Consider the following 14,628-nt stretch of genomic DNA (forward strand, 5'->3'; position numbering starts at 1 on the left):
GTCTTTTAACCCTCTTTGTGGGCCTCACGTACCTGCCACGTCACCAAGATAACGGAAAAGTTAAAAAAAACTAACGGAAGTACTTCAATGATAGCAATACTAGAGTCTGGGTATCACATTGGTACGATTAAGAGTTGAGGTATCACATTGGTAGGTACACCAGAGTTGAGGGACTGTTGGTGAAAAAAACTCTTTTATTTTTATCACGAGTTTCTCTCCTTATATATATTAAAATGTGCATAAATATAACAAAAACTGAATCTGTTAGAATGGTTGAGGAGTTGTTGAGTACCTTGGATGACCAAGGTTCGATTATCACCATAAACACTTTCACTTTTTAATATGAGTTGGTGCGTGTCCGCGTGTCCGGGCCATGTCTAAAGTCAGTTCGCGTGTCCGTGTCGAACACGTAATACGGTGCCATGAGTATGTGTCCGTGCTACTTAGCCTAAACCCCTATTTCCTCAAGTAACAAATTTAAAAAAACAAACGAGAATTGAATATAAACCGCTAGATTGAAATAAACAGCCAAGATTGAAGCATGAGTTATGAGGTACTTTAGCATGAGGAGAGGATCCGAGTCCATTATGGTCCGGGTCACAAGGCCATATGCCCAATAGTCCAATCGGAGGCGCATGAGTCATCCGCTCATCCCTTCGCACAGGTAGTCCGGGTACCCCGCAGGGCCATTTGCCTGATTAGCAAACATATATATAAACCCCATTACTTTAACGCATTCTGTGATGTGGGATTTCTCAAAACCAAAAGAAATAATTAATACTCAAACCACCGCCCGCACCGTCGTCCAACGCCTCTGATAGTTGTTGTCCAAGCTTCCAAGCTCAACTCCTCCAACTCCAATGCCACGTGGCCACCGGAACTCCAGCAGACACTGCTTGAGTTATTTTTTTTTCGGCAACAGACCGCCTATAAACTTCGATTTCCCAAACAGAAACTGAACGGTAAGCCTTTACCCAGTAAACTAGTTGATAGTTTGTATAGGAAGCAATGTCGTGCTGTTTTCTATGGATCGATACAATACTATAATCAGTCAATTGTGAACGTAGACTTGGTTTTTGTTTGCTAAGATTGTTTCATCAAGAACATATTAAAATTGAGAATGTGGATTTTCAACTTGAGCCAGAAAGTTTTCTTCTTTCAGTTATTCTGGAGAAGGTAACATCTCCAGGAGCGATAAGTTGGCATCATATGTGGGAAGAAAACAATATGAGCTATCTGGTTTTGCTCTCCATATTGCTTCTGAGTTCTGAAAAATTTATGATGGTGGTGAGGGAATTGAACAGATAAGATAAAGTTGACGGTTGGTAAAATATACAATGTGTGTGCTAGCTGATTACTGTGGGCTACTAGTTTAGTCAATAATCTATGTTCATAACTATGAAGCAGGCATGATTTTGTTTAATAAGGTGATGGCATCAGTTAACTTTTCAAATAAAAGCTTTGATTATAGGGGGGAGTTTTTAGTACAATTGTTGGCATTATGCAGCTGAAACATATTGCCATGGTCATTTGGTGGAAGTGTATTTGGCACTTGCATACATTTGACATTTGTATGGTAGTTTAGAACTATTGCATTGATGTCTCATGTTCATCAGCATTAGTTTAGGACTGTGTGGACTTATAAATCAAAACATGCATATTATGACACCATAGTTTTCCTTTTGCCATTAATTAGAACTTTTGCAAATTGTATGTAGGTATGCGAACAATTAAATCAGTAGCAAGTTAAATGGATTGTGTGGAGTAAGCTATTCTTTTTCAAAAATGAATATGTTGGCCTCTTAGCTGCTCCATGAGAATTAACACCCCAGGAAGCTCAACTCTTCAATTAGAGCAGTTAAATCGGAGAACGATGAACCACCTTCAGCAACCGCCCCCCTTGCCATCATTCCAAGTGCAAGCACTCTGGTTCTCATGTCTTCTTGTTTTTCACCCACCATGAATCCAGTCACAGCCTTCTCTATGGCCTCCCTCTTGACACTGGCTTCGCTCAGCAAGCTACCATCCTCCCACTTTTGAGCACCAACGGCAACCCCAATGCCAAGTATCTGAGTCACCAACTTCTCATTGTAAAACTGGTCTGCAGACACCGGCCAGGTGATCATTGGAACCCCTGCAGAGACACCTTCAAGGATCGAGTTCCACCCACAATGAGTGAGAAAGGCCCCAACAGCTTCATGTTGAAGAATCGGTAGTTGGGGAGCCCAACCTCTTATCACTAGTCCCTTCCCCTCAATTCTCTGCTCAAATCCTTCAGGAAACCATTCTTCTTTGTCATTCCTTTCTTTGTTCACAACCCAAATAAATTTTTGCCGAGAAGCCTCAAGACCGTAGGCAATTTCTACCAGCTGACTATCACTGAATTTGGTCATGCTTCCAAAACATATATAAACAACCGAATTGAGCCTCTTAGAATTTAGCCAGTTCAAGCACGCCTGCACTTCATCAACCGAGCCTTCCCTTCCCCTCTCTGCTTTATCTTCTTCTACAATATTGCATAAAGAAACTGGGCCAATATGCCATGACTTCTTCCCCAACACGTTCTTGTAGTGATCTGCATATTCTGGTTCAAGTTCATAGAAGCTGTTTACGACAATACCATAGCTCCTTTCCTCAGCCTCTCTAGATTTTTTAATCAACTTATTCAGTTCTGTCTTACCATTTAGAGTAAGAAAAGGTGCTAGCTGGTTTTGTGTCATCTTGATCTCATCTGGGAGACTAGGAACCACAAAAGATTCTGAATCTGATGATACCTTCATGTGAGGTTGGTACATCATTGTACTCTTTATAGCACACAATGCGAAGAAACCAGTTCCATGAAACACAAGCCTGGGAATCTTAAACTTTGTAGCAACATCTGTAGCCCAGTGAAATAAAAAGTCTGCAACAAGGCAATGAGGTTGATGTTGGTGTAAAACCCGCTCTACCTGTTGTTCAAGCAGTGTGATGGCTTTCAAGAACTTTCCCCTCATCTCTTCGGTTCTCACAAATTTAGTACTATCAATTCCTTCAGGCAAACCAACTTCATTGGATGGGAATTTGATGAGAACAAGATCAATTTCAAAACCGAAACCTTTGCTAGTTTGGATTGCTTTGGAGATGATTGGTGAATTGGCATGGGTTGCTGCTATTGTGCATTTTACACCGCGTGAAGCAAATAGTTTGGCTAGGTCTATAAGGGGTAAAGTGTGGCCTGAAACCATAAATGGAAGGAAGAAAATGTGAAGCTGTCGGCAAGGTTTGGTTTCCATTGTAAGATAGTAGCTGTTCTGCACAGCAAACAGAAAGAATATGGTGAAGATGTTGTAACACAAAATGCGAGCTTTATAAACTGGAAACTTTTGGTTTGGTAGATTGTTGTTGGCTAGAACTAACTCAGATTTGGCTGCAATAGTTTCTTGGCAAAGATGAAGATTATTGAGAGATTCATAAGCATAAATCGCATCTTTTAGGATTTTTCTAAGATTAAATAGTGACTTGCACATGCAAATGCACACCTTATAGATCTATATAATATTTTAGCATTGACTGGTTTTTGACTTGATATTTGCAATCCACATGTTGCATGTGTTAAACTGGGGGAGTTTCTAACTTTAGGCTCCTTATATTTGAATAGATTGTAAAGATTGCAAAAAAGATCCTCTTGGAGATTAGCAAAAGCAATGCACATAAAAACTAAGAACTTGAAAGTGATGTGTATGTTTTTGTTTATACTTTTTGTTGAAATTTATAGGAGGTTAGGTTTTTTGCCTGGGGAGTTTCTAACTTTAGGCTCTTTGTATTTGAATAGATTGTAAAGATTGCAAAGATCCTCTTGGAGATTAGCAAAAGCAAAAGCACATAAAAACTAAGAACTTGAAAGTGATGTGTATATTTTTATTTATACTCTTTGTTAGAATTTATAGGAGGTCAGGTTTTTTTCCCCCCCTCATTTGTTAAATAAATAAATTAATTAAAAAAAATGTGTATGTTTTTGTATTGGTTTGTGTGAGTGATGCACTATCTGCAAATGAATATTTCGATTTCAAATGAATAGATTCTCAAACTATGGGGAGTGAGTGTTGGAGTTAGTGGAAATTAGTGGTTGGAGTTAGTGGAAATTAGTGGAATAGTTGATGGGAATTAGTGGAAATTAGTAGGTAAAATAGTGCTAGAATTAGCCTATATAATGAAGTGTAATATGTAAATGAATCATTCAAGCAATAATCTGTTCAATTCAAGTTGGTATCAGAGCCTCTTGTGCTCTGTTTTTCTCCTGGGATTTTTCTTCCCGTTTTTATCTTTTTTTCCGGCCGGTTATCACCTCCGCTGCGTCACTGCCTCACCGCTGCCCTCCGGCCCTCTCTGACATTGCCGCTGCCTTCCCGACGTCGCCGCCTGCTGCTCCGGCCCTCTCCGACCGCCTGCTGCTCCGGTACCGCTGCTACCCCCCAGGTGCTGCCGCTGCTGCTGTCTCGCTCCTGCTGCCCCGCCCGACGTCGCCGCTCCACAACAGACGTCGCCGCTCCACGCCAGACGTCGCAGCTCCTCGCCGCACGTCGCCGCTCCACGCCCGACGTCACAGCTCGCCGATCCTCCCCGAGGATTCTTCTGTTCTTCCCCGACGTGCATGTGGGTATCCGACCCGTCTTTTAGCCCAGCCCAGTTCGTTGCGACCCGGCCCAGCCCACCTTAGTGCTACCTGGCCCAGCCCACCTCAGGCCCAGCCTACCTCAATTCCTAAGAAGTACTTGTGTACCTAGGTCCTTCATTTCAAACTCTGTGGCAAGCTGTCTTTGTAATCTGTCCACCTCAATAGTATCATTACCAGTAACTACCATATCGTCAACATATATGATTAAAGCTGTTACCTTCTCTTGTTGGTGTTTGAGAAACAATGTGTGGTCTGAATTACTCTGCATGTAGCCAATTTTCCTCATGAATTGTGAGAATCTTCCAAACATTGAGAAACAATATGTGGTCTGAATTACTCTGCATGTAGCCCACCTCAGGCCCAGCCCAGCTCAGTTCCAACCCAGCACAGCCCAGCCCAAACTGCGTGTAACCCGATCCGGTTCGTCGATCCGACCCGACCCGACCCGGTTCATCCGACCCGACCCGGTTCATCTTACCCGACCCAGTTCACCCGACCCGACCCGGTCTGGCAAGAATCAGTCGTCTTTTTCCTTATCTGTGCATCCTCCCCGTCAGTGCAAGTGCACCAAAGACAGATTTTTTTTAAATTGGTATGGCTTTCAATATTTCTCACTCTGGTAGTTCTGATACATGGATTATTGATTCTGGTGCATCTGATCATATGACTTATGACAAATCTTATTTTACCATATTATCCCCTCCACCCGTACCATATGTTACTAATGCTAATGGTGAGCCATTTCCCGTGGTGGGGACATGGTCTGTTCGTATTACTCCTACCATAGAGCTTCACAATGTACTCTATGTACCTGCTCTATCTCATCATTTGATATCTGTTCCCCAACTGAACGCTGACGCTCAGTGCTCTGTGACCTTTTTTCCTATGTATGTGATATTTCAGGATCTTCTCACCGGACGAGTAATTGGTCGGGGGTATTTGCGGGGCCGGTTGTTTCATCTGGATCTGACGTACGCAGGGGAAAAACCAGGGGGGCAGTCTCGGACCGCGTTACTCTCCACTTCTGACAAGCTAAGTGAAATTTGGTTATGGCATCGTCGCTTAGCGCATCCATCTTTTAGTGTTATGAAAAAATCCATGCCCACTTTGTTTATTAATGTGGACGAGTCGTGTTTATGTTGTGAGACATGTGTTTTAGGCAAGAGTCATCGATCAACTTATTTCCCTAGTATTTCAACTAAAAGTTTTCTTCCTTTTGAATTAATTCATTCTGATGTTTGGGGACCTTCTAAAGAATCTACTGTCTCAGGCATGCGTTATTTTGTGTCATTCATTGATGAGTGCACACGTCTTTCATGGATTATTCTTCTTAAAAATAAAGATGAAGTTTTTCCAGCTTTTCGTACCTTCCATGCCTCTGTCCAAACCCAATATAATGCCACCATTCGAGTTCTTCGTTCTGATAATGGGGGGGGGGAATATGTGAATCATGTCTTTCAGGAGTTCTTTAACACACACAGAATTGTTCATCAAACAACGTGTCCTTACACACCTGAGCAAAATGGGGTTTCTGAAAGAAAAAATCGTCATTTACTTGATATGGCTCGATGTATTCTTTTTAGTGCCCACATGCCTAAATACCTTTGGGGTGATGCTGTCATTACTTCCGCCCACCTCATTAATCGTCTTCCATCTCGTGTTCTTCAAGGGAAAGTTCCCTATGAGGTGCTTGCATCTCATGTCTCATTACCTTCTTTTCATAATCTTCCTGCCCGTGTTTTCGGTTGTGTCGCTTTTGTTCATCTTCCACAACATCAGCGTTCTAAGTTGGATGCCCGGGTAGTTAAATGTGTGTTTGTTGGGTACGGAGGCCATCAGAAAGGATACCGGTGCTATCATCCTCCTACTCGGAAGTACTATGTCACTATGGATGTTACATTTTTTGAGGACATGAGTTACTTTTCCTCTTCTGATACTGCTCTTCAGGGGGGAATTCCTATTTTGAAGAGTTGTATCATGGAGAGGGGGAGACAAATGAGCCAGTCGATATGGTAACAAGTTCCGTTGAGATTACCAAGGTGTCAGCCACACAGGCACCACCAGAGGTCGTCACTCAAGAGATTCAGGCACCAGAAGCTGACAACACAACTGCCCCACATTTATCCCGTACTACTGTTTATACCCCTGACCAAAGCTCTCCTGGTACAGAAGATCACTCATCTGAGGTTAGTCATTCTATTGAGGCTAATAGTAGACAATATGTTTTGCCAAATAGGTCTACTCGAGGTCAACCCACAAAAAAATATGAACCTACCCTTCAGACTAAAGCCAAGTATCCGGTGGCCAATTTTATATCTACCAAAAGATTATCTAAGTCATATGAGTCATTCGTGAATCAAATATCTACTGTATCAGTACCTAACAAAGTGCAGGATGCATTGGGAGATCCAAAATGGAGGAAAGCAATGGAGGAAGAGATGGAAGCATTACAAAAGAACAATACTTGGGAGCTTGTACCTCCACCATATGGCAAGAAGACTGTAGGATGTCGATGAGTGTTTACAGTGAAGCACAATCCAGATGGGTCAGTAAGCCGGTATAAAGCACGCCTAGTAGCAAAGGGGTTCACCCAGACATATGGCATAGACTATGATGAGACTTTTTTGCACCTGTTGCAAAGATAAACACTATCCGGGTATTGCTCTCTATCGCTGCTAACTTGAACTGGCCACTTAGGCAGTTTGATGTTAAGAATGCATTCCTTCATGGAGAACTAACAGAAGAAGTATACATGGATCTTCCACCTGGATATGTGGCCACTTCTCCAAGTAACTCCGTATGCAAATTAAGAAAGTCTTTGTATGGTCTTAAACAGTCACCTCGTGCTTGGTTTAGAAGATTCTCACAATTCATGAGGAAAATTGACTACATGCAGAGTAATTCAGACCACACATTGTTTCTCAAACACCAACAAGAGAAGGTAACAGCTTTAATCATATATGTTGACGATATGGTAGTTACTGGTAATGATACTATTGAGGTGGACAGATTACAAAGACAGCTTGCCACAGAGTTTGAAATGAAGGACCTAGGTACACTCAAGTACTTCTTAGGAATTGAGGTAGCCCGGGGAAGTGATGGTATATATCTGTGTCAGAGGAAGTACATCCTTGATCTACTAACAGAGACAGGTATGTTAGATTGTACTCCAATTGATACTCCTATTGAGCAAAACCATCGGTTAGCAGAGTACCCAGATCAAGTGCCCACTGACAAAACTCGTTATCAGAGGCTAGTTGGACGCCTGATTTATTTATCACATACCAGACCAGATGTTACATATGCAGTAAGTGTAGTGAGTCAGTTCATGCATAATCCCAGCGTGGACCACATGGATGTTGTTGTAAGGATTTTGAGGTACTTGAAGTTAGCCCCAGGAAGAGGAGTAATGTTTTCTAAACACAAAAATATCTTTGAGGTTTGTGGTTTCACAGATGCAGATTGGGCTGGAAATATTACAGATCGGAGATCCACATCAGGGTACTTTACCTTTGTTGGGGGTAATCTTGTTACATGAAAGAGTAAGAAACAAAAGGTGGTAGCTCGATCTAGTGCTGAAGCAGAATACAGAGATATGGCTCAGGGAGTGTGCGAATTGTTATGGCTTAGAAGTTTGCTACAAGATTTGGGTATTAAGCCTGAATGTGCTATGCAGTTGTACTGTGACAACAAGGCAGCCATTGATATCTCCCATAATCCGGTGCAACATGATCGTACGAAACATGTGGAGGTTGATCATCATTTTATAAAGGAGAAGCTAGACGCAAAGATCATCAGTTTTCCTTTTGTTTCTACATAAGAGCAACTTGCCGATATGCTCACAAAAGGAGTGTCTAAAAAGGCCTTTTATGATTCACTTAGCAAGTTGGGCATGGTTGATATGTATGCACCAACTTGAGGGGGAGTGTTGGAGTTAGTGGAAATTAGTGGAATAGTTGGTGGGAATTAGTGGAAATTAGTAGGTAAAATAGTGCTAGAATTAGCCTATATAATGAAGTGTAATATGTAAATGAATCATTCAAGCAATAATCTGTGCAATTCAAGTGTGAGCCAGGGATGTGATAAAGTTCCGAAACTCTTCATTTTTGCCGTCACATTCATCTGGTTCAGGTCTATTGGGCGTCCTGGTGCTTGTAACCCCTGCATGTTTTGTTGTCCATGAAAAGATGGAGAAAATGCTGAGTTATGTTAATCTATTTCTCCCAAACAATTTGATGTTCAACCTTTGCCCCTTCGTTCAATCTCATTGAAATCATGGTTTGTGTAAAGAGGCGTTTACTTCACATGGAAACAGAGGAATAATCACATCTTTATAGCATGTGCCATCTGTGGTTCTCAAAAATATTATAACCATGATTAGATGCAGGCTCATGTCCAGTAAGTTTAAATCTACTAGTACTAATAGATCGATTGCTGAAAGTGAAACTTCTTGCTTTGATTCTTGTTCATGTTTTTTTTCTCTCTTTCCTTTGGATTAGTACGTTTTTACCTTGAATTGTAGTTTGACTAGTTTCTTTGCCTTCGGCTAGGTTTTACTTGGCGTGGCCCTCCCCTCTTTGGTTCAGCACCAGAAGCGGCCAGGTCAAACCTTTACTGTTTTGTCAAAGACTAGTGATGCTGTATTGCTGTAGAAGGAACGTTCTCAACTGGTGAGGCTTGACGGACATCCAATTATATACAAGTATGCTTTTAAATTGATAGGTATGGCGATTAGGACTCCGCATAATGTGTTGGCTTTGCTGCTTTCTATGGGATACAATTGTAACGACCCCAAATTTTCGAGTATAAAAACTCAAAATTTCAAAGTCGTTAAACACCAAACAATCTCGATGAAATCGAAATCATTTAAAATGCCACAGCGGATCATCTCTGAGTTCAAAATACAACTCAGTCAAACCGATTATTACAACCAAATTATAATTCAACATTATAACAAATGGAAATATATAATCCTCACAACAACCTCACAAGATAGTCACACAAAATCCTCACATAAGCTGGAGATAAATAACTTCAAGTCCTCTGAGTGGTCCGTCAATTCCCGCTAATCCACACCTGCGGAGTTATCCACTACACAATCGAATTGGTGCACCGGGATTGTAAACACAAACCCGGTAAGCTTTACAGCTCGTATGAGTAAAATGAAAATATATAACTCGCATATCAATATATACGAAAATTCACAAATCAAACAAATATAAATGCACTCATGAGTCAGTGGACGGCCCATCTGGTTGTCCCAAAGAAATATGAAATAAAACGCTCATGAGAAATTAAGTAACCCTTCTGGTTACCCAAATGCAATTATATTACGGGTACCAAGAACGCTGGTACACATCTGTTACCCCTCTCGTAATACACCGCCGACGTTGGATAGCCACCCGCTACCCAACATCCAAAACAATCTGAGTACCCATGAGCAGATAACCACCCGTTACCTCACATGCAGTACTAAGGCAGACAGACTAGAGCTCTAACTGTATCGTAACTTTCGCCCGGCCAAAGGCTAGGTTCCGACTTGCCAAACACGTACAATAATCTCACATCATATTGTACCAAATCACGTCCGAAGACAAATCAACATTTTAACAATCTCCATGTTAAAATCACGTACAATAATCTCACATCATATTGTACCAAAAATCAAGTCCGAAGACAAATCAACATTTTAACAATCTCCATGTTAAAATCACGTACAATAATCTCACATCATATTGTACCAAAAATCAAGTCCGAAGACAAATCAACATTTTAACAATCTCCATGTTAAAATCACGTACAATAATCTCACATCATATTGTACAAATCAAAATCACATGCTCGATATATAAATCTCGTCATCAAAATGACATAAAACACGATAAAATCATAACAGTATATTATATAGCAAACTATATATATATGTACATATTTACCATTTATACAATATATATATAATCCATTATATCATATACATGTCATATTTCATAAACACGTCCGAAGACAAAAACTCGTCTGAAGACAAAACTCGTCCGAAGACAAAACATTTTAACAAACTCATGTTAAAACCACGTACAATAATCACACCTCATATTGTACAAAAATCACATCACATGCTCAACATTTAATTCTCGTCATTCGAAATGACCAATTCCAATGAATTCATAACAGTATATAATATAGCAAACTATATATATATGTACTTATTACCATTTATACGATATATACGTAATCCACTATATTGTATACGTGTCGTAATTCAATATTAAAAACTCTTGCAAAACTCTTGGAATCACCGCAAGGGTAGATTCGTAAATAAGTGAGATTTTACTCACCTTCTTTCCTGCGTGCAACTTCCACGACCCTGAAAGTAATTTCCTCACTCGTTTCGTCAGTCACCTAATAGCACGATAAATGCTTAGAAAATGATACTTAAAATATCATGTGACGAGTTCAGCACAGCTAAATGTTGTTCATAAAACATTGTTCACGGAACACTGTTCATGTTAACTAATCACTGTTTTTTACTAAAACACTGTTCACAGTTACTGTTTTACCAAAACACTGTTCAAAGTTACTGTTTTACCATGACACTGTTCACATTTACTGGTACAGATTACTATTCACAGTTATTGTTACAGATCACTATTCATGCGGAGTTACTATTCACAGTTACTGTTCATTCAGCGTTACTGTTCACCGACCGTCACCAATCATCACCAAATTTCACCACCACAACCTAAACAACATTTCCAACAACTTCCTAGTTGACACCAAGGTCTAAATCCGAGTCTAAATAGTCTAAACAACGAAGAACATGAAATCGGCACTATTCACAAACCCTAGAAAATTGAAATTTTGATTCGGGTACATACATTTCGATTTGGCTCGATTCCTTTTGTGGGAATGTTGCCGGGACTGAGACAAGCAGTACCTCCCAATAATCTTGAGCCATGGTGGCCGGAGGAGGCGGCGCCGCCACAGCAGTAACTTCCGGCGGTTGCTACACCGTGTGTGGTTGTCGCCGGAGTGCAAGGCGTAGCCCAAAAGATGGAGCTCGTCGAGCCCGTCAGTTTGATGGGTGGCACGACACGAGGCGACGTCGGATGGTGGAGAAATCGGCCGGAGAAGGTTTTTGGGTCGGGTGAACAGTACCCCGATCTGATTTTTAGAAAAAAAATCTGATTTTCTGATTTTTAATCTCCTCTCATTCCTTTTATACTATTTCCAAAATCGGAAACGAACTTCCGACGTTAATAACTTTCGCGTCCGACGTCCGATTCGAACGCATGACATGTCCACGAATTCGTATCGATGAGCTCTACGACTTTCGTGAAGGAAGTTTTCACAACCGAGCGACGGAATAAAAGTCGATCTATACGTTGCGGTAACGTTACGTTTTCTAATTAAACGATCCGAGAACGTTTCCGTTTTCGTTCCGAAATGTCGCAAACCTCCAATTGTCGTCTTGAATTAATTTCACAAGTTTAACACTTTGAAAATACTCGACATTTAGTTTCTAAAAATTCGGGTTATTACAACAATAGTTTAATCAGTAAAGTTGGTACATAAACTTTGAAGTAGTGAAATTTTTTGTTTGTGTAAGGTAATCACTAATCAGTTTAAACTTGAGTTGTGGGAGATAGTACTTTTTTCATTATATTTGTGGATTTTATTGATGGATGTTTATTGGGCACTTGCATGCATCCGTTTATGTAATGATGATATCATGCTGACAGGAATTTCTATCCAGTATCTATCATGATAGTTATATCATGTTGTAGCTTAATGCTTTCTTATTTTCCATTGATATGAACTTTTAAGAAATTACATATAGGGGAGTACAAGTTACCAACAGCTTATGTAGTTGTTGCATCTATTCTTTTGCAGGAAATACAGCATATTGGGTAAGCATCAAGTGAATCAAGACCCAAAAGAGCTCAATTCTTCAACTAGAGCTGTTAAATCTGAGAACGATGAACCGCCTTCTACGACTGCCTTCTTGGCCATCTCTCGGAGCACTTTAGACTTGCTTCTCATTCTTTCTGCTTCTGCACCCATCATGATTTCTGTCACAGCCTTCTCTATGGCCTCCCTTTTCACACTGGCTTCGCCCTTCACATTGTCATCCTCAACTGTAGCCCACTTTTCAGCACCAACAGCAACACCAATCCCAAGTAACTGATTCACCAGCTTCTCATTGTAAAACTGCTCTCCAGACACTGGCCACGTGATCAGTGGCACTCCAGCACAGACACCTTCAAGGATAGAATTCCACCCACAATGAGTCAAAAACGCCCCAACTGCTTCATGCTCAAGAATGAGTAATTGGGGAGCCCAACCTCTTACAATCAATCCTTTACCTTCCATTCTTTTCTCAAAGTCTTCAGGCAACCAGGGTTCTTTATCTCTCTTCTTCACAACCCAAATGAATTGCTGGTGAGAAGCCTCAAGAGCCAAGGCAATTTCTAGTAGCTGACAGTCACTGAAATTGGTCAGGCTTCCAAAACATATATAAACAACTGATTTTGGTGTCTTAGAATTAAGCCAATTTAAGCATTCGTGTACTGCATCAACAGAGCCTCCGCTTCCCCTCTCTGCTTTTTCTTTCTCTGCCTTGTTGCACAAGGATACTGGTCCAATATGCCATGCCTTCCTTCCAATCACATTACTGTAGTGATCTGCATAATTTGATTCGAGTTCATAGAAGCTGTTAACAATAACCCCATAGCTCTTGTTTTCAGCCTCTCTGGATGCTTTGACCAGCTTCATGAACTCTGTTTTGCCATCTGTTTTAAGAAATGATGGCACTTCATTTCTGGTTGTTTTGATCTCATCTGGGAGATTAGGAATGACAAAAGGTTCTGAATCTGATGAAACCTTCAGCTGAGGCTGGTACTCCATGACACTCATTGAAGCACACATGGAGAAGAAACCAGTTCCATTAAAAATGAGCCTTGGAATCCCGAACTTGGCGGCAATATCAGTAGCCCAATGAAACATAGAGTCTGCAACAAGGAAGTGAGGGCGATGTTGGTCTAACATCTGTTCTACCTTTGGTTCGATCAGACTCATTGCTTTCAAAAACTTTTCCTTCATCTCTTGGGTTGTTGCTGAGTTAGAGGTTTCAATTCCGTCTGGTAATCCTGCTTCAACAGATGGGAATTTGAAGACAAGAAGTTCAATTTCAAAACCTAAGTTTTTGCTTGTTTGGATTGCTTTTGAGAGAACTTTTGCATTGACAGTGGTGGTTACTAATGTGGCTTTCAGACCACGTGAAGCAAATAGTTTGGCTATGTCCATGAGGGGTAAAGTGTGCCCTGGAGCCATATATGGAAGGAAGAAAATGTGAAGCTGCTGATCAGTCTTAGATTCCATGGATACTTCAACAGAATAGCTGATCTGCACACCGAAAACACACTAATGATGAAGGTAAACAAGTAGAAGTTGAATGACAGATAACACATGGAAAGTTTGGGTATTAATAATATCAGGTAAGGACCTCGCTGGCTTAAACAAAGAATTGCAAGACAAAGTCTTGGGTGGCAAGACTTGTTGTTTGGTACGAACTGAAACAAGGTTGGACTGCAATAAAGTATTTCAAAAAGAAGATTGTTGAGTAATTGATCAGCATAATCGCATCTTAAGGTATGATGATCGGCAGGTTCTATCTTTGATTGCATAACTCTTTGTCTGTGTTAAGTTTATTTTGAATGAAGATTGTTGAAAACTAGAATAGTTTATAGTCGTACTGTCATAGTTCTGTTGTTTTTTTTGTGTCCATGATATTAATTGGCAAGATGCACATTGTTATGGTAAAAGTTCTTTTATGCTCAGAGTTTTGATACTCGGCCATATTGCTATTAATTTCAACCATTAGATTTTTACTTTCAACGACAACCAACGGTCCTTATATTGCCTTGTTATGGTAGGAAATTGGCAAATTACAGCAATCACTACTTCGCCTGTTGGCA

At 40.6% G+C, this 14,628-nt stretch overlaps 2 protein-coding genes across 2 annotated transcripts; both read right to left on the minus strand.

The window, feature by feature from the left end:
* Positions 1–1,654: 1,654 nt before the first annotated feature.
* Positions 1,655–3,272, minus strand: LOC126783632 (UDP-glucose flavonoid 3-O-glucosyltransferase 7-like). Its single transcript, XM_050509135.1, has one exon. The coding sequence runs from the start codon at positions 3,270–3,272 to the stop codon at positions 1,821–1,823; it is 1,452 nt and encodes a 483-aa protein (XP_050365092.1). The 3' UTR covers positions 1,655–1,820.
* A 9,248-nt stretch (positions 3,273–12,520) lies between these two features.
* On the minus strand, positions 12,521–14,288 carry LOC126785355 (UDP-glucose flavonoid 3-O-glucosyltransferase 7-like). Its single transcript, XM_050511019.1, has one exon. It carries the CDS (start codon positions 14,030–14,032, stop codon positions 12,578–12,580), a length of 1,455 nt encoding a protein of 484 aa, XP_050366976.1. The 5' UTR covers positions 14,033–14,288; the 3' UTR covers positions 12,521–12,577.
* Between the last annotated feature and the right edge of the window lie 340 nt (positions 14,289–14,628).

This window comes from Argentina anserina, chromosome 2 (assembly GCF_933775445.1).
Source record: "Argentina anserina chromosome 2, drPotAnse1.1, whole genome shotgun sequence".
Lineage (NCBI taxonomy): Eukaryota > Viridiplantae > Streptophyta > Magnoliopsida > Rosales > Rosaceae > Argentina > Argentina anserina.